Source organism: Bos javanicus, chromosome 15, assembly GCF_032452875.1.
Source record: "Bos javanicus breed banteng chromosome 15, ARS-OSU_banteng_1.0, whole genome shotgun sequence".
NCBI classification, from domain to species: Eukaryota; Metazoa; Chordata; class Mammalia; order Artiodactyla; family Bovidae; genus Bos; species Bos javanicus.
Genome location: NC_083882.1, coordinates 73750487 through 73774810, shown reverse-complemented (window position 1 = coordinate 73774810; position 24324 = coordinate 73750487). Strand labels below are relative to the sequence as shown.

General features: G+C 38.2%; 1 protein-coding gene across 6 annotated transcripts in view; it reads right to left on the bottom strand.

Moving 5' to 3' along the window:
- Positions 1-24324, bottom strand: part of TTC17 (tetratricopeptide repeat domain 17) — a 137150-nt gene that overhangs the window by 64111 nt on the left and 48715 nt on the right. For all 6 annotated transcript variants that reach the window (XM_061381182.1, XM_061381183.1, XM_061381184.1 and 3 more), the window contains one exon: positions 17127-17313. In XM_061381182.1, coding sequence (XP_061237166.1) covers positions 17127-17313 — 187 coding nt within the window. The remainder of the gene's footprint in view (positions 1-17126; positions 17314-24324) is intronic.

Here is a 24324-nt window from a genome sequence, read left to right as displayed (position 1 = left end):
GGAAAGGGTCGAGTGTGTGTGGGCCCTGGAGGGCTACCAGGAAAGAAGCCATAAAGAGCAATGGTAGCTACTTTCTTTCTCCGGATTCTCCTGAGAGGCCAGAGGTTGCAGGTGCCTCCACTTCTGTCTTCACCACTGAGCCCTTGTAGGTAAATGTGGGAAACAAGCACACGAGCGTTAAAATAAAACGAAGCAACGACAACAACTCCATACACCCAACTGTCTGAACTTTACTATGAAGAATAGCATGTCTCTTAGAAGCAATTTTTAATTAGGATATAAATAAGCATGACTAGTAAAAGCCGAGAGGAAAGAAAACGATGACAATGATACTGATAATTTAAAACATACACTGTTTCTAGTGAATGTTCTCTGTCTTTAACTTTGGTGAATTTGCCTCTAAAGCATTATTTACCTTGACACAAGCCGGGTAAAGCAAAAGGACGGACCATTTAACTCTGGAACCCGGTGAAATCCTAGCTGTGTTTCCTGCAGTTGATTTCGACCTCCAACCTTTGCATCTCTTATTTTTCTCTCCCACCCTCTATTATAAAAATTTAATTGGTTTCATCTTTTTAAATGTCTGCAATATTTAAAAATGCTTTATAGGTCATTTATAAGATATGATATGCATAAGATCCTGAAGCTAAAATTAGTCCTTCTGCATGACCTTAAAGCAGACACCCTCTTGAAGCAAGCCTCGTGAATTCTAAGAATGTCCTGCCCTCCAACTCAGGAAATCGGGCCAGCACCTCTGAGGGAGAGGGTATAAAAGGGGATCAGAGAGAAATAGGGGAATTAAGGGAATAAGTAGTTTACTTTAAGCTATTTCTTGGAAGTAGCCAAAATCAAAATGATCAAGTAAAAATTACATGTTTTAAAATTAGAACTGTTGATTTGAATTTTCTTAGGTTGATGGTTAAAACCAGACTGGTTTAGTATTCTGGTGTGATTTCCATGATTAACTAGTCTAATCACAGAAAGTCATATTGCCTAATTCCTGAATGACTCCTTCCAGTTGCCAGAGGCAGAACTGAAGAACTTCAGAAAAAATAAACGTATCTATTCTTTGGACTATAGTACAGGTCTACTCCAGCTAAAGAGGAACTGAAAACAGTTGCCTATATAAGAAAAATATTGCTTGTCTTCTCAGCAAAGGTAGAGATAATGTTCTCATTAAAGAAATACAAGGAAATATTGAAGAAGGAAAAATGGAAAGATACCTAAAAAGTAATAAGTATCTTCTGTGCATATGGCTATTATTTCTTGCTGATGCAAAAATGAAGAGATTCTGTGGCTTAGACTAACCTTGATAGGCTTTTTTTTGGGGGGGGGGACTTCATGATTTAAATGAAATGCTTTATATAACAAGGTCCCAGATGAAAATGGAAACACTGTCCTCTGCTTAATGTTCTGTATTTGCTTGCAAAGAATTTAGCACCCAATTCAAATCCTGGCAGTCTGGTTTTTCTTAGAATTAAGAGAGGACATGCAGGAGATATAAGAGATGTGGGTTCGATTCCTGGGTGGGGAAGATTCCATGGAGGGCATAGAAACTCACTCCAGTACTCTTGCCTGGAGAATCCCAGGGACAGAGGAGCCTGGCGGGTTTTAGTCCATAGGGTTGCAAAAAGTTGGACATGAGTGAAGCAACTTAGCATGCACACAAGCAAGAGAGGATAAGGCAATACCAACTGAGCATTCAGAAAACTAAGATCATGTCATCTGGTCCCATCATTTCATGGCAAATAGATGGGGAAGCAATGGAAACAGTGAGAGACTTTATTGTTTTGGGCTCCAAAATCACTGCAGATGGTGACTGCAGCCATGAAATTAGAAGATGCTTGCTCCTTGGAAGAAAAGTTATGACCAACCTAGAAAGCATATTAAAAAGCAGAGACATTACTTTGTCAACAAAGGTCTGTCCAGTCAAAGCTATGGTTTCTCCAGTAATCATGTATGGATGTGAGAGTTGGACTATAAAGAAAGTTGAGCACTGAAGATTTGATGCTTTTGAACTGTGGTGTTGGCGAAGACTCTGGAGAGTCCCTTAGACTGCAAGCAGATCCAACCAGTCCATCCTAAAGGAGATCAGTCCTGAATATTCATTGGAAGGACTGATGCTGAAGCTGAAACTCCAATACTTTGGCCACCTGATGTGAAGAGCTGACTCATTTGAAAAGACCCTGATGCTGGGAAAGACTTAAGGTGGGAGAAGGGGATGACAGAGGATGAGATGGTTGGATGGCATCACTGACTCAATGGACATGAGTTTGAGTAAACTCCGGGAGCTGGTGATGGACAGGGAGGCCTGGCGTGCTACAGTCCGTGGGTTCACAAAGAGTCGGACACGACTGAGCAACTGAACTGAACTGACTGAACTAAGCATGAAACTTCAAAGAGAGTATTTCTGGTTCTGGAACAGCTATGAGATCTTATCAACATCCTTTTTTTGCAGTTAGAGTACTGCCTGTATAAATTGGGTTATTAATATTAACCTCCCCTACAAGGGTATGCTGGATAACGACTAAATATTTAATACACCATGTCTAAGCCTAAGTCTCCTAAGGGAGAAAGGCACAATTTATTCTGTGCTAAACAGATTTTCAGAGTAAACTAAGTTCTCGGGAACTCCTATCATGACTAGGGTTAAAGAAATCTCCTACTTTCTCTTGTTAATTCTGTTTACAAAGGTCTTAGAAGATTATTTTTCAACTGGAGTTGGGAAACCACCTACTTATTAAAAAGAATTCTTCTCTTTTGAATCTCATAAGTTGGTAAAGAGATTCCTGGGTGGATTAGGAATCCTTTAGGGTTCCTTAGGGTTTGTTATAATGAAGACATGCTAAAAAACTGAGGCATCAACATTTTGTAAGAGCAAGTAACTAATTTTCTATTTACTTCTCTAGTAAGAAATCTATCTTTTAGGAAAAATGGTAAGATAAATTGTGAAGTGGACAAAAGTGTATCTTTGAATTAATCACCATTGCTAAGCAAGATTATTATTTTTTAAATTAAATTTTATTGCAGTACAGTTGCTTTACAAAGATTACTTTAAAATACCACCAGGAAAATTTAACTGTGGGCGGCATGTGGGGCTTGGGACCACACTGAGCACAGGTAATAATGAAGAAGAAGCCTTACTGCAAATGGATTCCTTTATGATTTCTACCTCAAAGTCTTATAGACCTTGTTCTAAAAAGAAGCATTCCGTGGCATTAACGCAAATCCTGCCTAGATACAGCCTTACCATATGAACTTGGGCAAATCGACTCTCTTTTCTGCATCTAGGTTCTTTACCTGAAATAGATAAGCTACTGTCCAACAATAAGAGGAGTCTGAGTCAACACCACTGCTGAAACCACGGTGAACATAAGCACACAGAGCTCCTTGAATTTAAGTGACCCTGAGACAAGAGAATCTGCCTCGCCTCCTCTACCCTGGGCTGTCCTCTGCTTAGAAAGATGAGAGAAAGCATTTCAACAGTCGCAATGGCTCAGACTTGTTCTCATTCAGCAGTTCCTGCTAAATGAGATTCTTACAGGAGGTTTAAAAGTAATGGCTATGTACTGGCTGACCTTAACTGCCAGAGAGAAACAGATCATATTAAAGACTTGAAATCAGCAACCTCAGGATTATATAGGCATTCCCTCGTGGTGAGGTGAATGAGTCAGAAGTGAGTTTAAAAAAGAAAAACTAGCAAAGAAAAGTATGTGACCTCAAAATGAAATGAGAGCAGGGGTGGGGAGATAAGAGAGAAATTCTTTTCTACTATATATTCTAGAGTTAAATTCTCTCCTGGGGAACAGTGTTCCCACATGGTGGGGGAATCTGATTTGTACTGGTGTGTACAGACGTACACGCCCTGCCTCCTTTTAGAGAAGAAGGAGAACGAGCCATAAATCTGGTCTCCTTGTCCTGCATGTGGCATTCCCTAAGTGGCTAACGTGTAGGGTGCCAAGTCAGCACCAGCTGAGACATAGACACCATGACACGTAGGCTGTGAAAGAAACGGCTCCAGTGGTGGAATCTAAGCTCTCCAGCGCTGTAACTTCCTCCAGAAATGGGGAAGATTAGGTTAGATCCCTAAACAAGGGAATTTAAACATTAAGTTTACTAGGAAAGATTTCCCCACGCAGCAACTACATAAAGAAGTTAACTGTCATAGGTGCCATTATTAGTATTAAATTTAAAAGTCTGTTTTACTTCAGCCTAAGGAAATGGGTTTTGAGCAAGAATGTTGGGCAAACAAATCCAATAGACTTCTCCCACTTACCGATTTATCTATGAATGTTAGTTTTTCAATGAGGGTCAACAAGGACATTTGTTTGTAATTTTCATTAAAAACAGTGCAGACGGGAGGTGGGAAAATACAGGCTACCTATTAGATGTGTCAGCTTCTAGTGGACAGGTGAGACGACGTAATTCCTTTCCTCTGCCCCCTCCCATGGTGTGGGAGCCGCAGGCCTTAACAGATCTATATATGTATGGCAGGAAGTGCTCTGTGCATACAGCTCATTACCGTCTATTACCAGGTATTCTCAGTAGCTCAAACTTGAAATGCCATTAGATAACTTGCCAAATGAGCACATTCTCAGGGCTAAACATTGGGAGGAGGGTGTGCAATGCATGGGCCAGCATATGGAGATGAAAGAAGGAATGGTCCCTGCTCTCAAGGAGTGAGGAAAGTCCTGTAGGAGACCTCTGTCTTGTACACAAATAACTGTAACAGCAAGTCAAGGAGCTGAAGGAGAGACGGTGGGATGACTGCTCATGCACTGCTTATGATTAAGGGATCAGGTAAGGCACGTGGCAGAAGTGGGCCTTGAAGGATGGGCAAGATTAGAATTTTTATTCAGGGAGGGAAGGAGGGCACAAGGGAGAGTTATGGGGGAAAACTACTGAGAACAACACAAGCAAACACATGGAACCAGGAAAGCAGGGTGTATGCGGTAGAGAAAGCAGGCTGTCCACAACAGCATCATTGTGTGTCATGCGTCATGGTTTGGTACAATTTCCACTGACGCTGCAAAAGAGAGAATGATATTGAAGTCTCTGTGTTGTCAGTGCGTTTAAATTAAGCACCCATATTTGAGTCCACCACAGCTCCTGTAGGAAGTTGGCTTCATTCAATTCTTAATGCCTAGAGTAAGTCTATACACAAAGGGCAGGGATGAGGGAACAGGGGAGGGCTTAGGAAACTTCCCAGCTACTCACAACCTTTGTGGTTTATATTTACCTCTCTTTTCTCATGCTGAAAGTGTTTATAGTCACCTGCTGGTGTCAAGGAAAAAAATCTAGTAAAAAAAAATCAACAGACCTTAACTCTGGTCCTCTTCCTCATACGGAGGCACAGAGAGAGGCAAAATGGGAAAGGGACCTACCATTAGAAGCCCTTGTTGCTTCCATATGGCCAGTGTACTGTAAATCAAGTATAAAGCATTAGAAAAATAAATGATAATGTTTCCTTTTGCTTTATGTCACCAAACGAAATTGGCCTGGAGGCATTCACCTCAGTTGCCACTCTGCACATAATAACATACTTTCCAGGACTCTGCTCTTGCCCAGTTTTTAACATTTATGGTTTTTAGGCAGTGTACAGTGAGAGATGGTGACTTGTTTGGTTAAGTTTTCCTATAGTTGTATTTCATGTCATCAAGGGAAACTGGCTGTATTATCACAGGTGTATCAGGAATCAGAAGACTTGATTGACACCACACTCCCTGTCAGCTGCTACTACTCTTTCTCCTAAAATGTGATATGCTTTCTTTTTTTAAAAAATATTCATCGCTTTGGATATTTGTGATCTCACTGGGTTATTAAGTAATGCCTGACAGCTAAAGCAGTTTAAAGTGCTTTGAGAGTGGCAAATTTTGAATGTCAAATTTAGATTTGTTGTTATAAAAATCAACTAAGTGAGAAATCCAAAGCTGTGTTATTTTCAACAGCTAAGAATTCTGATTTAAATTTCTCCTGTATTTTAAATATCATAATTAAATAGACTTTGATGGTTAAGAAAAAGTAACAGATTACTGACATTTTCTTGGTCAAAGAACACAACAGTTTAGTATGAAACAAATTCAACTACTAGTAATGCCTAACAATGAAAGAAAAAAAGGGAGGAAAAACCCAAACCAGCACATATATGACCACACACATGTACATGCCAGGTTTCCTCAGTCCTGAGTATTTTAAATCTCACCAGTGCTCTTTTCTAGTGATTATCAGGCCCAACTACTGTATTTCCATTAGGCCATGGAACTGAGTTAAAAAAAAAAATCATTCAATGATTATATTTGTAAAGGGGTTTAAGTCCATGGTACTCAACTATTTTAAACAAGAACTCTAAAACTGGTGAAAAGTGAAAGTCGCTCAGTCATGTCCAACTCTTTGCGACCCCATGGAATAATCTACGGAATTCTCCAGGCCAGAATACTGGAGTGGGTAGCCTTTCCCTTCTCGAGGGGATATTCCCAACCCAGGGATTGAACCCAGGTCTCCCACACTGTGGGCGGATTCTTTACCAGCTGAGCCACCACAGTAATTCATTTCAACTAGTTGGTTTACAATGTACAGAAAGAATTTTCTGAGGTATAGGTCACTAAAAGAAAAAAAAAAAAGCCCTCTCTAATGTAGCATGGATTTGTAGTACATGTGAGAGAGGGAGAGGAAGTTCTGCCAACTAGAATAATTTTTTGAATAGGGAAGAGTCATGCAAATGCTTGCTATGTGAGATAGCAAAGCTTAACGTCACAAACTGAAGTATCTCCAAAAACATCTGCTACCATGAACGGGTACTGAAGATACAGAAAGAACGATAGCATCCAATGAACTTGCCTAACTTCCTTCACACAAGGTATTCATAACAAGGTGTTAGCCCCCTTCAGCTCCTATCAGGAGACATGTACAACTGCAGTGACAAACCACATTAAACGCCTCTTGTTCAGTAATTAACGAGGGCTGGATAAAACAGACCCCACCTTGCTCATCCATTTTTCTTGCTGGTGTGTACCATCACTGTGACCTCAGTGATGTGAGTGTTGGAAAAAGTTCCTGATGCAGAATGGAGTCTAAACACAAAGGGTGATGTCTCAGTAGAACTTTCCAATCCTATCTGCAGAGAAGCGATCACAAAATATGATGAACAATGCCTTCCAGGGGGTTATTTCCATACTACATACACAGCATAAAGGAGGAAGACTTAATTTACATGACCTAGACTTAATTTAAAAGACGCTTACTCCTTGGAAGGAAAGTCATGACCAACCTAGACAGCATATTCAAAAGCAGAGACATGACTTTGCCAACAAACGTCCGTTCTAGTCAAGGCTATGGTTTTTCCTGTGGGTCATGTATGGATGTGAGAGTTGGACTGTGAAGAAGGCTGAGCGCCGAAGAATTGATGCTTTTGAACTGTGGTGTTGGAGAAGACTCTTGAGAGTCCCTTGGACTGCAAGGAGATCCAACCAGTCCATTCTGAAGGAGATCAGCCCTGGGATTTCTTTGGGAGGAATGATGCTGAAGCTGAAACTCCAGTACTTTGGCCATGATGCTGGGAGGGATTGGGAGCAGGAGGAGAAGGGGACGACAGAGGATGAGATGGCTGGACAGCATCACTGACTTGATGGACGTGAGTCTGAGTGAACTCCGGGAGTTGGTGATGGACAGGGAGGCCTGGCATGCTGCGATTCATGGGGTCGCAAAGAGTTGGACATGACTGAGCGACTGAACTGAACTGAACTGAGACTTAATTTACAAACTCAAAAATATAATTCACTTTCTTTTGGACATGCAAAGAAACATGGAAAACACTGGCAAAGACCATTTGCACACCTGAAGTTGTTACAAACTCTGTAACTCAGAGAGATTATCTTAATAACTTTGCAACTTCTTAAAGAAAAGCATTCTATAACTGAATGACAAGCTGCAGTGTGAAGCTGACTTCAGTAAGTGCGACTGCAGTGTCTCACGTAACCATATAGTTGCTGCTCTCGTTCTCAGTCCTCTTAGAGCAACACAGCCAAGCTGCAGTGACTCAGTTCCAATAGTCCCAGAAACAGAGGATAAAACCACTTGCCCAGTGTTTATTACATACAGGGGCTTAGAATACCCTCCTGACAAATGCCTTACTTCTTCACGAACCTGCCAAATTTTTAAATTTTTTTTACCTACTTTCTTATGTTTCCATAACAAGTGAAGTTTTTAAGTCTTTCTTCAGTTCAGTTCAGTCACTCAGTCGTGTCCAACTCTTTGCGACCCCGTGAACTGCAGCATGCCAAGTTTCCCTGTCCATCACCAACTCCCAGAGTCCACCCAAACGCATGTCCATTGAGTCAGTGATGCCATCCAACCATCTCATCCTCTGTCATCCCCTTCTCCTCCCACCTTCAATCTTTCCCATCATCAGGGTCTTTTCAAATGAGTCAGCTCTTCACATCAGGTGGCCAAAGTATTGGAATTTCAGCTTCAGCATCAGTCCTTCCAATGAACACTCAGGATTGATTTCCTTTAGGATGGACTGGTTGGATCTGCTTGCAGTCCAAGGGACTCTCAAGAGTCTTCTCCAACACCACAGTTCAAAAGCATCAATTCTTTGGTGCTCAGCTTTCTTTATAGTCCAACTCTCACATCCATACATGACTACTAGAAAAACCATAGCCTTGACTAGACGGACCTTTGTTGGCAAAGTAATGCCTCTGTTTTTTAACATGCTGTCTAGGTTGGTCATAACTTTTCTTCCAAGGAGTAATGTCTTTTTATTTCATGGCTGCAGTCACCACTACTATTTACATGCTATCTAAAGAATGATTCTTGGCATCATTAACTATTTGCTTTAAAGTTATTTTAGTTACACAGTGACAGGATTAAACACAAGTTACATGGTTTAGAATCATGCCATTAACTCCAAATTAATCCAACTGTATACAGAACACTCACTTTAAATATTTCTATTATCCTAGAATTTATTGTTTTAGTATAGATATCTTGCTATTGTACAGAAAATACTTTTGATAAACTGAGATCACCAACTGATTTTCTAAACTGTTAAACCCAGAGCTTTTCACACTATTCATTCATCCATTACTGTTGTAATTTTTCCATAGGTATCTGTACCTTTATTTATGCAATGTTTTTCTTTAAATGGACTCATTGTTTAATCTTACAATAATTTATGTTAAAAGGGAAAATAAATATCACTTTTCAAGAATGACAGGTTTGATGTGCTGGTTGTATAATTCTTCCAATGCCAATCAGAATAAGTTACGAATACTAAAATTAAAAAATGTTACTCAATACCACCTAATAGCTTGTGCACCTCTGGTGGTATCTGTATTTTAGGAGCCAATACAAAGCATACTGTTAATTTCTTTTTCCTTCTCAAACCCTCTGTTCCTCTGACGTTCAAGACCTAGCTCCCTCTTGGTTCTCCCAGGCCCCTCTCTTTACTCACTCTTTCCCTGGCTCTGCTCCTTAAATGTGAGTATTTTCTAAGACTCTATTCTTGTACTTTTCTTCTCACCATGAACCTTCTGATGGAACCAGTGGCATCTTGGAATGAACATGTCTACACTGAACTTATTTTCCAGCCCTACATCAATGCATGGATAATTTCTTTTCCACATTCCTCCTCTTAATGACACTGACAATTATCCAGTTAGCAAAATTAGAAACCTCTAAAGTCAATTCACATTTTTAGTCTAGTGTTTTCAGCCCTTCCTTTCTCAATGTTATCTCCAATTCCTCTGCCCCTCTTCATACTCATTTGACAACTGGCCTCTTATTCCACTGAGAAGTAATCAGAAGTCTCACCATACCGACATCTCTACCCATACGCTGCACCTTCTCCTATCTAAGGACCCCCTCCACGCTACCTTTGTGCCTTGGGTCCCATCCCCTTCTGTTTATTCAAGAGCTTTGCTTTTATAATTTTTTCTGCATCTTCAATTACTTCCTCTTTACTGGATCACTCCTATAGGAACAAAATGCAGTACCTCTTATTTTTAGAACAATAAAACCAAAACCAAATATCTTCGAGCCCACATCCCTGTCCAGCAACCACCCTGTTTTTCTGCTCCTTACCATAGTAAAACTTCTTGGAAGGGTTGGTAGCCATCTTCACCTCCTCATCTCCTCCACAAACCATTAAAAAAAAACTTTGAGAAGATGCCAGTGACCTCTGTGTTCCAAAATCCAATGCTTTACTCTGTCTTCATCCAACTCAAGCTCATAGGATATGCCCACGTAACGTAAGAACGATGATAATATAATTAACCACTCCCTGAAACATTTTCTTCACTCGGCTTCTGGAACAGAATACTTGCCTGTTTTTTTTTTTTTATCTTACTGGCTACTCCTGTACTGTTCTTCCTCTTCTTGACCACTAACTGTTGGCTGGAATGCCTAGTAATTAATCATTGATGTACTTTCCTTTTTATGCAATCACTGAGGTAACATCATCCAATTTTGTGATTTTAAACACATTCATAGGTCCACGGCTCACAGATTTTCATCTCTAGCCTGGGCTCTTCCTTGGCCACAATGACAGTTGTGTACAGCAACAGATAAGCAGTTGCTATACACCCAACTGCTTATCCAATACCCTCACATAAGCATTCAGTAGGCAACTGAAACTTAATGTGTTTAAAACCAAACTTCTTTTTCTCCCTAAGCCTGCTCCTTCCTCAGACTTTACTGTCTCATTAAATAGTATCACAAGTACAGCTACCAGATCTTCTCTGTGAAACCCAAGATTATACAGCAATCTAATGATGCAAAATTCAGAAGCAAACAAAGTGACGTGCTGAACGGAAGGGGCCATTTTAGGTGTGCTCTTAGGGCTCATCATGACTGTCCCCCATAATAGAGCTCAGATCCAAGTTTTATATAGGGATGTATGTATCTCTCTTGAGGGCTGACACAAGAAATGAAGATTATATCTTCATAAAATGACTCAATAATCTACACATGAATTCTTTCAGTCTTAGAAGTGTACTAGTTTATGACTTGGGGATAAAAGAATTATGCATGAGGCCTTGGAAGGCAGAGGACTCAGATTTCAGTCTCTGTGCTACCAATGACTGGCTCTTTGACTTGAGTAAATCATCACCTTTACTTCTCAATTCATAAAAAGGGGACTTTCTTATCCTCCCTGACACCATCACATAGATACAAAGGATTATTTGGTGACCAAATAATTAAAGCCTTTTAAGTAAAGAAATATAGAAATGTAGACACCTTAAAAACTATGTGTTTCAGACTGTTATCTTTCTTTCTTTTTTAGAGCATATATCTTCACTAACTCTCATCAAGAATGTGATAAAGCAAAGGTCCTTAATTGCTGGTACCATATCTCGGATAGTCCACAGGAGGGCAGCAAAATGCAGGATTTTTTCTTTAAATGCTGAACTCCACGTAAAATTGCTTTAAGGTACAAGTTATATAAATCTACAGAAATTTAGGTAGAAGATCACAGGCTAAAACTAGCAGGCAATGGAACAAGTTATCAAAGGAGATAAGATTTAGGTAAATAGTAAAGAGATGCTAAAAATATAGAAACACTATAAAGACAACACAGGATAATTCTTTCACACACTGGAAAAGATATTACAGCTCATGTAGGGACTCCCTTGGCGGTCCAGGGGTTGAGACTTCACCTTGCAATGCAGGAGGTGCTGATCCCTGGTGGGGCAGCTAAGCGCCCACATGCCTCACAGCCAAAAAGTCAAAACACAAAACAGAAGCAATATTGTAACAAAGTCAATAAAGATTTAAAATGGTCTACATCAAAAAATAAAAATCTTTAAAAAGAAAAAGATCATGTACATGATTTGGAAATTCTTTTTTCTATAATGGAACAAGCTTTCAAATACATATTATAGAGAAACATATATAAAAATTCTAAGTATGTACTGCTGCTAAGTCACTCTGGTCGTGTCCGACTCTGTGTGACCCCATAGACGGCGGCCCACCAGGCTCCCCCGTACCCGGGACTCTCCAGGCAAGAACACTGGAGTGGGTTGCCATTTCCTTCTCCAATGCATGAAAGGGAAGTCGCTCAGTCGTGTCCGACTCTTCGCGACCGCATGGACTGCAGCCTACCAGGCTCCTCCATCCATGGGATTTTCCAGGCAAGAGTACTGGAGTGACGTGCCATTCTAAGTATACTTAGTTAAATTACTAAAGTCTGAGTTCTGTATAATATTTATTCATTTTTCTGAAGACCTGGGCCAATTATTTTAAGTAGGCATGTGTCTCAGTAAATTAAGAAAAGATAAGCAATCAGAAATTAGGGGCTGATGTTTAAATTATATTCAGCTAATAACAATGCCATTGTTAGTGGCATACTTATAAGCATGTAATGAAGTCTAATAAACATAACCTACCATCGGTCTTATGTTTTCTAGTATAAGAAAAGCAATACTGAATGAAGAATACTAAAAGTAAAATTATGCATATCAGAGATATAATAACAGAAAAACATATATTGCTTAAGTAGTAGAAAGCATCTTTGTTAGATATAACTTTTTAATTTTCAAATCAGTGAAGCTAACGAATGAAAGGATTTAGAAGTCTGGAGTAATAAATGTGTGGAAAATCCACTATCATAAGTATTACAGATACAATATTCACATTATGCTTATACTGCTATTAAAATTATTTTCCATCTTTCATCATTAGAGAAGATAATAATTACTGCTTCATGAAAGTTCATTTTCTGTGAGACACTGTTATTTTCATTTTTTTACAAAAGTCATTTTTTAGGGTTCTCATGAGCACTCATGAGAACTTACTTATATTCAAAGCCACGATAAGTTTGACAGATTCCATTTTACTTTTAAAAAGGCCAAGTATGTTGTTATTGGACTTCCCTGGTGGCTCAGACAGTAAAGCGTCTGCCTACAATGCGGGAGACCCAGGTTCAATCCCTGGGTCGGGAAGATCCCCTGGAGAAGGCAATGGCATCCCACTCCAGTACTTTTGCCTGGAAAATCCCATGGACGGAGGAGCATGGCGGGCTACAGTCCATGGGGTCACAAAGAATTGGACACGACTGAGTGACCTCACTTCACTTCACTTTATGCTGTTATTGAAAAGAGTTTGTTAAAGTGGCCAATTCAGTTCTAGTTAACTATAAAATAACAAACCAATAAATGTGGGAAAAAAGTATGTATTTCAAAACTGGCAAAATAAATTGCTTAATCAAAGCTGGAAGCACTAGCTTCTGTTTCACTGTGAACTTGAGAGTGGACAATTAAAAAACCAATCTATTATGTTTTCCTTTCCAGGATCCTTGAAACTGAAATGTTAATATAAAATACCTATAAAAGACAAAGGTTACTAAACAGTATTCAAAGGAGAGAGAGAGATGACGATAAGCAGTTGCTATAAGAACACACGCAACTAATAGTGAGAGTAGTAAAGTCGCTCAGTCATGTCCGACTCTGCGCGACCCCACGGACTGCAGCCCACCAGGCTCCTCTGTCCATGGGGTTTTCCAGGTGAGAGTACTGGAGTGGATTGCCATTTTCTTTGCATAAATGGCAGCAAATAAGATGACTTCTAGATTAATCAAACTTTGGGAAAACTGTCAGATAAGTGATTTTTCACTAAATGTCACACTGTTAGCTATAAAGTCTTTAGAAGCAGGAAAACTGTGTGAGCATAATGATAATGTACTTTTAAGCAGAATGAATCAGTATTCAAAGCTAAATATATTACCTGTGCACATATTACAAAAAATACACACTGAAAATCTGTGTGAAAAATGTCCATGATTATATATGAAAAGCAATAAAATACTTGCTGATCTTAAAAGACTGCTGATAATTTTACCATTTAGTTCATACTACCCAAGAGATTATACACTATATTACACTTGCCGGAAAAAGTGTCTAATGTGGATCTTTAAAGAAAATGATTTGTGGAAAATTAATAATAGTGGTCAGAAAAATAGTTTTAAAAACGTTTTCCAAGAGTACTTAACTATTTTTGATCTTGAAAAACTTATCTGAAAAGCTTTCAGATTGGTAGCTTTTCAAATAGACTTTCATAAGAGAATTTTATAGGTTGGAAAAGGGTGAATAGGGCAGCTTAAATTCTTATCCCAAAAAACTCAATTACAATACAAATTCCTTCATTATTATACGGAAATAGAATAACAAGTCTTGCTGTCTCTGGAGACGTTGGTATAGTCATAGTAAAACCTTTAGACAGATAATATGTCAAAAAAGTAAGATAACTTAAGATTCTTCAATATTGCAAAAATGAAAAAGTAAAGGGTAGACAGAATCATTTGAAGGTAAAGAAATGCTAATCATTACTCAGAGATCTTGCCTTCTTTTTCATTAAGCATTTAGTAAAGCTCAGAGATAACTGGAATAAATGCAACTTTAGGTTTTAAAATATAAGAAGTTCATCATTTTGATTAGAGGTGTTTGCATCTTTCAATTTCAGCTTTTACAAGTTGGAACTTGGCAAAGCAACCATCAATAAATAAGATTATTGTGGAAACAAGTAATACAAAACCACTGTCAAAGAAAACTTTAATACTGAAATTAGTTCAGTATTATTAATGAGTTTTAAACCTAGAAAATGCTACAGCATACATTTCCATTAGGGGTAATAGTATTTTTTTAGGAGTTAAAAGACACTGGATTCTTTTCTAAACCAATTAACTGCAATGTAAAAAGGTCTATTTTTTTAATTAAAAAAATTTTTTAAACGGGCTCTCTCTGAAAGAATTAAAAACAGTATTCTCTCTTTCCAAGTCAAATTATTCTATTTTATTGTTATTGTATTGGATCCCATAATATTCTTGGAATAAACTGGACTATCAGATACTACAATTTTGAGAAAGATCTGTTTCAAGATAATAGTTTCCTGAACTAGTTGAGATCATGTTCTGGGGGAAAATGCTCAAGACAACTAATTTCCTCTCTTGACATCAGTGACATAAAATAATAATAAATTTCAAAAAACTAAAATACTGGACTTTCCTGGTGGTCCAGTGGTTGAGCCTCCATGCTTCCACTGCAGAGGGCATGGGTTTGGTCCCTGGCTGGGAAAGATCTACATACTGTTCAGGGTGGCAAAAAAAAAAAAAAGAAACTAAAATGCTAAGAAAAGAAAAGGCTTTTAGAAAAGTTATCCCTGCTGCTGCTGCTAAGTCACTTCAGTCGTGTCCGACTCTGTGTGACCCCAGAGACAGCAGCCCACCAGGCTCCTCCGTTCCTGGGATTCTCCAGGCAAGAACACTGGAGTGGGTTGCCATTTCCTTCTCCAATGCATGAAAGTGAAAAGTGAAAGAGAAGTCGCTCAGTCGGGTCCGACTCTTAGCGACCCCATGGACTGCAGCCTACCAGGCTCCTCCATCCATGGGATTTGCCAGGCACGAGTACTGGAATGGGTTGCCATTGCCTTCTCCTATATAGACATAAAACCCTTCTCCCTAGTAACAGAAAAGAATCAAGAGAGGTGAGGGAGATGAGAGTAAATAAAGAAAACAGGAAATAATCTATTAATATAAGCAGCTCACTGAAAAAAGTGAAAATTTGTTTATAAGGCAGTCCTTGGATGACCTCAAAATTTTAAAGACCACAACATATTTCCTAGTATTACGCAAGAAGATTCTTAACCTTTTGAGTCATATTTTGCATTCATCATGAATTTCTAATGACTTACTTTTACGTAAGACCTACTCTGTGAAAATAATCTCATTTAATTCTCTTCAAAAGTATATGAGATTTTACTGTCTTTCATTTTATAGATTAGGACACACTTTACTGAGAATAGAAAGACAGTAATGGCAGAGCCAGGGCTCCAACATGAATCTGTATGCCTCTAGCACTAGCCACTGCACTATACTGCCTGCCAAAACACTGTCTCAGGCCATCAACAGTCACATACAAATTCTACTGTAGTTCAGACAGGGCTCAACACTGATCTACAACTGAGCTATGGAGTTATGCTGCTGAGTTTTGTTTCTTCACCAGAAAACTGGGCTCTGATATTTAAAATGACCAACTGCCTTCCATTAAAAATCCTAAGGCAGTGTGGTAAAGTGAATCAAGAAAATCAATTTGGATGCCAAATCTGGTAATTATTGGTGTCTTTTGGACAAGTTACTTAATAAAGTGTGTGTCACTTAAAAAAAATCTGATAGAAGGAGCTGGACTAGTCCTCTGGTCAAATACTGGATCTAATTTGAACATTAAAAGAGCAACTACTGTGTGCTCTACAAAAGCAAGGTACTGAGGATCCATATGTATATAAACTGCACCACTCACAATTCAAGTTAAACTCCTTTTTTTTCTTCCCAGTGAAGATTAAGCAAGTAACTAATCAAATATTGTAGACCTATTATATTCAATATCCTAAGATAAACCATAAATAGAAAAGAATATAACAAAGAATATAGATATGTATAATTGAATCACTTTGCTATACAGAAAAAATTAATACAACATTGTAAATTAGCTATACTTCAATAAAAAGTAGTGAAGAAAAAAAACACCATGGAACTCTTAGGGAGTTCTAATTGATAAATCTACAATGACCTAGATACTAACTCAAATACTTCTAACCCAGGTAGATACACTTCTGCACATGCGCATATACGCGTGGTGGCAGTGGGAGAAAGCAGAAGAATGCATAGCGGATACCACTTCACGTCAGGTGACTATTTTAAAGGTGCAGTAAAGGTCCGCATCACCTTCACTCAAAGACAAGGGGCTGCATCTCCGAGAATGAGGAGAGAAACACTGCTTCAAATCTCATGGCATAGTTTGAATTCGTGGCAGAAAAAAAATTTCCTTTGCCATTCAGTTATTGTAAAACATCAGAGATTTTGAGAGGGGAAAAAAAATCTTACAGCTCATCAATCCCAACTGAATAATATACTTTAATCAGCCTTTCTCAAACTAGGGTTCTGGGAGAGAACTAATAAGCCAAATGCTCCAGAGTATTTATATAGAAAACAATGAGTTAATTTCTTTTCTATGTATCTAGAATTATGCTAGTTAAGTAAAATCCTTGGGAAAATTAAGAAAATGATTTTCTGTGTTCTGTTGATCAAAACAGGAATCCCAACTGAACTCGTTATTTGGCCGGGATTAACGGCTGCTTACCACTGCAAACAGAAGAGGTGATGTTGTACAGAAAAGGATAAAACTGCATACAGCGAATTAGCTTCAGGCTGTTCTCACACTCTGGGCATTTGGTAGTTAATTTCAAAGCCTGTCTAAAGGCCTCAAGTGCCCCACTGATATTCTTCAGAGCAAGGTAAGCATTTCCCAGGCTCAAAAAGGTCAGGGGCTGAAAAGAAAAAAAGAAAAATCAGCAAAATGTTAATGAATTAATATTTTCCGAGAGTTACAAAACCTTTACAGTTTTTGTCTTTTGGCTTTTTTTTTAGGTTATCCTATAAAAGTTACCCCAGCTGTTTACATCAGCTAATTCTAAACTGTTTAACATAAATTTACTTTTTACCTTTTTACTAAGATAAAAATTACATCAAGTGTGTAATGTACATTAGTCTTAACTGTACAGCTGTAACCACCACTCATCTAAAGATATACAACATTTAGAACATTTCTAGTACCCTGAGAGGCTCCCTTGGGCCACCCCACCCCCAACTCCAGATGTAACCACTGATAATGATGCTGTGACTTCTATCACCACAGATTACTGCCACCTGTTCTTGAATGTCACATAAATAGAATCAAACAGCATGTTCCCTTGTGCATGTAACTTGTACCCTTCTGTAGCTTCTTTTACTCAACCAAACCTGTAAAGCTTTTTTTTGGGTATACTATATTTTCACTCTTTTTTGAAAAAAAAAAAAAAACTGATGTGTAATGTAACCTCAGATATGCAGATGACACCACCCTTATGGCAGAAAGTGAAGAGGAACTATAAAAAGCCTCTTGATGAAAGTGAAAGCGGAGAGTGAAAAAGCTGGCTTAAAGCTCAACATTCAGAAAAGGAAGATCATGGCATCTGGTCCCATCACTTCATGGGAAATAGATGGAGAAACAGTGGAAACAGTGTCAGACTTTGTATTTTTGGGCTCCAAAATCACTGCAGATGGTGACTGCAGCCATGAAATTAAAAGACGCTTACTCCTTGGAAGGAAAGTTATGACCAACCTAGATAGCATATTCAAAAGCAGAGACATTACTTTGCCAACAAAGGTTCGTCTAGTCAAGGCTATGGTTTTTCCTGTGGTCATGTATGGATGTGCGAGTTGGACTGTGAAGAAGGCTGAGCGCCAAAGAATTGATGCTTTTGAACTGTGGTGTTGGAGAAGACTCTTGAGAGTCCCTTGGACTGCAAGGAGATCCAACCAGTCCATTCTGAGGGACATCAGCCCTGGGATTTCTTTGGAAGGAATGATGCTAAAGCTGAAACTTCAGTACTTTGGCCACCTCATGTGAAGAGTTGACTCACTGGAAAAGACTGATGCTGGGAGGGCTTGGGGGCAGGAGGAGAAGGGGATGACAGAGGGATTGGAGGCAGGAGGAGGAGGGGATGACAGAGGATGAGATGGCTGGATGGCATCACTGACTTGATGGACCGGAGTCTGAGTGAACTCCGGGAGTTGGTGATGGACAGGGAGGCCTGGCGTGCTGTGATTCATGGGGTCGAAAAGAGTCGGACACGACTGAGCGACTGAACTGAACTGAATGTTTCCACATGTGAATACACCACATTGTTTGTTTATCCATTCTCCTACCGATAGGCTGTTACTGGATTGTTTGCAGTTTTTGATCTACCACAGATAAATTTACTATGAAGTGAACATTGTTGTAAATGTCTTCTGATAGACATATTACTCATTTTCCTTGAGTATACATTTAGAAGTGGATCTTAAGATAGGCATACATTTAGTTTTAGGAGATCCAAGCAACTAGTTTTCCAAAATGGACATACAGACTTAATACTCCTAACAAGCAAGTGTGAGAATTCACTGAATTGGTATTGTCAGTTTTTAAAATTTAGCTGTTTTAGTGAGATGCTTAAGTGGCATCTCACTGTGATTTTAATTTGCATTTCCTTGATCAGTAATAATATTGAAACGTTTTTCATATACTTAGTGGCCATTTTGGTACCCTTATTTCTGAAGTGCTGTTGTTTTCCCCATTAAAAAAAAATGGGTTGTCTTTTTGTTCTTATTGATTTGCAGGAGTTCTTTATATATATACTAGACATGATGACTTTGTTGGACATACTTACTGCAAATATCTTTCCCAGTCTGTCACTGGCCTTTTTATCTTCTTAATGGTATCTTCTGATAAACAGAAACTCTTAATTTTAGTGAAGTTCAGTTTACAGATTTTTTCCTTTTGTAGTTAGTGCTTTGAAATCTTTGCCAGCTATAAGGTAATAAAGACTTTCTCCTATGTTTTCATCAAGAAGTTTTATTGTTTTATCTTTCACATGATGGTACATGATCCACCTCAAATTAATTTTGTATACAACATGAGGTAGGAGTCAAGGTTCATTTATTTTTCCATAGGGGATATCCAAGTACTCCATTACTACTTACTGAAAAACCCAAAGCTCCCCCAAAACACTAAACTACAGGTGTGCCTTTGTCATAAATCAGCCTATTTCTAATTTCTATATTTGAGTATCTTTGTGCCAATTCCACTGATTTAATTACATTAAGTCTCGAAATCTGATAAGTCTTCCAACTCTGTTTTTATTTCCCTAACCCCCAAACCTTTGTGCTATTCTAAGATCCATTTTTATGTAGATTTTTGAAACTATTCATCAATTCACACGCACAAATACATGCAATTGCTGGGAGTTTGGGATGAAACTGAACCTATAAATCAACTTAAAGAGAACTTACACCTTAATGATACTGAATCTTCCAATCCATGAACATGATGTATCAACATACAACCATTTATTTAGGTTTTCCCCTTAGCAATGTTTTCATGAGAGAAATCTTGTACACCTTCCTTTAGATTTATTTCTAGATATCTGCTTTTTTGATGCTATTGTAAATAGTCTTAAAATTTTATTTTCCAATTGTTTTGTGAGACTGTTTTTATAAGCAGCCCAAAGTATTCAGTTGAGGTCATTTTAGTGGAAATATGCCTTTGCTTACTATTTGCTGTCTACAAACCATTTATTCTACACTTATTTTATCATTAAAAATATTTTAAAAGATTGAAGAATGTTGTATTTCCAAACTGCACAGTATATCTCCATGAAAAGCAATACCTATAATTTTTTTTCTTTTTTAAATAATGAAAGTATGATGATACATTTACAGAAGACTTGGAGAATACGGAACAAAGTTACACAGTTCCACTATATGTTACAATTTTCAACATCAAACTCTCAAAATTAAAAGAATGAATAGACAGAAAAGTAGGATACAGTAGACTTGAAAAGAACTATGAACCAATTCAACATAATTATGATATATATAATTTTCACACAACAGCAGGATACAAATTCTATTTAAGTTTCCACAGACTATAAATCACGAGATATTAGAACATGTAACACCTATAATTTATCAGCTACTTGCTTCTGATTCAGGCTGTTAGGTCATCACAAATATCTCACTATAACCAAGCCAAGGTTTACAAAATATTCCAGATTAAAGAGGTCTAATGTGAGTAGTTCTCAAGTTAGATTTAAAGTAATACTTAGAGGTTTACAAGATATAAAATTAAATTCTGTACTTAAATTAAGTGTCTTTATATTTTCCGTAAGGAAACAAAGTATGATTATCCCTACAACTAGAATGATAGTTGGGCAAATATTTTGTATTCAGATGAACTGGTTAGCATTTTAGAAAAAAAGAGTAATTTTCTAATTCAGTCAGAAAATAATTACTGAGTGATTGTTTTCACTGTGTTTCAAATATTGTTTTTCACACTGGGGATAGAGCAGAAAATAAGAAAGATAAACCTCTGCCTCAGTGGATCTTATAGTCTCATGTCACACAACTGTGGGGATGTCACACAATTGTGAGTAAAATGTGATAAAGAACAGCAGGGAAGAGACGTAAGTAGTACTAAGAGTTGGGAAGAGAGCGGCATTTCATATAGAGCAGTAATGGAAAGACTCACTGAGAAGTTAGTGTTTGTAAAAGATTTGAAGGAAACGAGGCACAAACTAGGAAGAATCTTAGTGGAAGAAGCATTCCAAGCAGGAAGAACAGAAAACGCAAAGGTCCTAAGGAGGGCCCACAGCTAGCACGCTCAAGGAACTGCTTGGAGGCAAGTGAGGCTCCAACAGAATGATCAGTGGATCGATCCCACAGATACGAGGCAGGAAAAGTAACAAGGTCACGTAGGACTTTCTACCCCTTTATAAATTCTTGTCTCTTATTGTGAGTTACATGGAGGGACACTGCAGAGATTTGAATAGACAAATAACAACATCTGATTTTTAATAATAATCTCATTGTTTGCTATAATATGAATAGAGTGTAGGGAAATAAAAGCAAAAAACAGAAGCTAGTTAGGAGGCTACTGAAATAATCTAGATAAAAGATAATGATGGTTTGGATAAAAGATAATGATGGTTTGGATAAGATAGCAGTGGAAGTGAAGAGAAAGTTGCTCAGTTGTTTCTGACTCTTTGAGACCCCTGGACTGTAGCCTGCCAGGCTCCTCTGTCCATGGATGTCTTCAGGCCAGAATACTGGAGCGGGTTCCCTTCTCCAGCAGATCTTCCCAACCCAGGGATTGAACCCAGGTCTCCGGCATTGCAGGCCGATTCTTTACCAGCTGAGCCACCAGGGAAGACAGCAGTGGAGATGAAGATAAATCGTGAAATTCTGGATGTATTTTAAAAACAGAATCAGTAAGCTTAGTCAATAGATTGCATCTGCCCTGAGAGGAGAAAGGTACGAAGGATAACTCTTAAGTTTCTGTCTTGAACTACTGGCTTCCTCGTTTACAGAAATGGGGAAGACCAAGACCAAATGGAACAACGTTAGGCAGCTTAGTTTTGGCCTGCAGTTTTAGTGTTTCAGACATTCAGTGTGTTTCAGACATTCACGTGGAGATGTCAGATAAACTGCTGAATAAAGGAGTCTGGAGTTCAGAGCAAAGCGGATACATGAGTCAATAAGGAAAGAATAGTGTTCTTGAGATATGGTTCTGGAACAAGTGGATATCCATGTGGATGTGAACTTTGACCCTACCTAACATTACAAAGAAAATTTAACCTTAAATGGATCATAGGTCTAGATGTAAAACCTGAAACTATAAAACATCTAGAAAACAGCATAGGAAAAGATCTGTGTATATCCAAGAGTCAACTATTTAAAGACAAACCATAGGACTATTTTTTTCAACCTTCTGATAAGGACATCTTAAATCTAAGAATAGAAATCAAAAGGAATAAGATAGTAAATTAAGGGAATTTTTAAAAGCTAAGATAAAAAGGCAAAGAGAGAAAGTATTTTTAACATATGACAGATGGAGTTTAAAGATTTTTTTTTTTTTGATAGAAATGTGTTTGTTTATTTGAAATTTAAATTACACTGGTGAACCTGTATTTAATCTAGCCATCCTGCTGCTGCTGCTGCTGCTAAGTCGCTTCAGTCGTGTCAGACTCTGTGCGGCCCCATAGATGGCAGCCCAACAGGCTCCCCCATCCCTGGGATTCTCCAGGCAGGAACACTGGAGTGGGTTGCCATTTCCTTCTCCAATGCATGAAAGTGAAAAGTGAAAGTGAAGTCGCTCAGTCGTGTCTGACTCTTAGCGACCCCATGGACTGTAGCCCACCAGGCCCCTCCATCCATGGGATTTTCCAGGCAAGAGTACTGGAGTGGAGTGCCATTGCCTTCTCCATAAAGATTTTATTGTGTAAAGAATTCATGTAAAATTTTTAAAGATTATAACGAAACGGACAAAATTCCTACATAAACTTTTACTTTAAAAATACAATTGAAATAGAATATCCTTAAAATAGGATACACAAATTTGTTATAACAGAGAAGTAAAAATTTTTTTTAAGTAAATTTATTTTACAAATGTTAATACAGAAGCAGTGTGACTTGACTATAAGAGTGTGAACTCTGAGGCCAATCTCCCTGAGCTCAAATCCAAGCTCTTTGACTTTCTATAAATCCCTTCAGTTTTCTTTTTCTATCAAATGGGTAAACCTTATCTCAGATGGTTGTGTGGATTAAATGAGTTATTACACGTAAAGTGCTTCATATGGTGCACTAGAAAACAATAAAAGTTAGCAGTTATTTCAATTGCTTGATAACTGTATTATCTGGTGATAATACTACAGAAATGAATATTCACAGATCTTGATTATGGAACGTATATTGGCTCAAATCTTTTTCTGAACTGTTTACTCGTCTGTATCAAAGGCATCAAAATATTCATTCTACCAGCAATCTTTCCTAAGAAAATTTTCTTTACATAATCATTTGAATTGATGGCTATAAAAACTATATAGTAATTTTTTTTTATATAATAAGGTTTAAAGATTACCAACGTTACAGTAAGGGGCTTCCTTGGTGGTTCAGAGGTAAAGAATCCTCCTGCAATGCAGGACCACAGAAGATGTGGGTTTGATCCCTGGGTTGGAAAGACCCCCTGGAGGAGGACACGGCAACCCACTCCAGTGTTCTTGCCTAGAGAATCCCATGGACAGAGGAGCCTGGCAGGCTACAATGCACAGGGTCACAAAGAGTTGGACACAATTGAAGTTACTTAGCAAAGTAACAGTGAAGTTACAATATACAAAATATTTATGTAGAGGGAAAGCTTACAAGGAAATACTTCCAAATGTTGGCAGTCAGGGGTAGGGTCTGATGAAGGTATATTCAGGGGTATTTACCCTGATTCACTTCTTTATTTTTTTATTCTTATTACAGTACCACAGTATTTAACTGAAATTTTAGTAGAATTTTCAAATACAGAAAGGCAACGAATCTCTAAAGGAGCTCTTTTTTCTTCAGAAGAACATTGCCTAAGTGCCTTGGGTGACGGTGCCAAAAAGCGAAGCGTGCCAAGTATGAAGGGAATACGGCTGTGCTGAGCCTTCTATCTGGGTGCTCCCTTTATCACATCCCGTACAGAGCGTCTGTTCTTCTACACTCATACCTGACACTGTAAACATCTGATAAATATTAGATGTACTTCTCTGGCAAGTTGGCCTTTGTATATAACACAGTGGTTGTAAACTTCTACTTAGAGTCCAGTTGTGAATTTGTGTATTGCAAAGGAAACTTGTAATAGGCAACATTTCCTGCTAATACTGAAAGAAATTTAGTTTTGGGACACCTCAAATAAACTTAAGCCTTTCATGCACAGTACTTCTACAAGTTTCTTT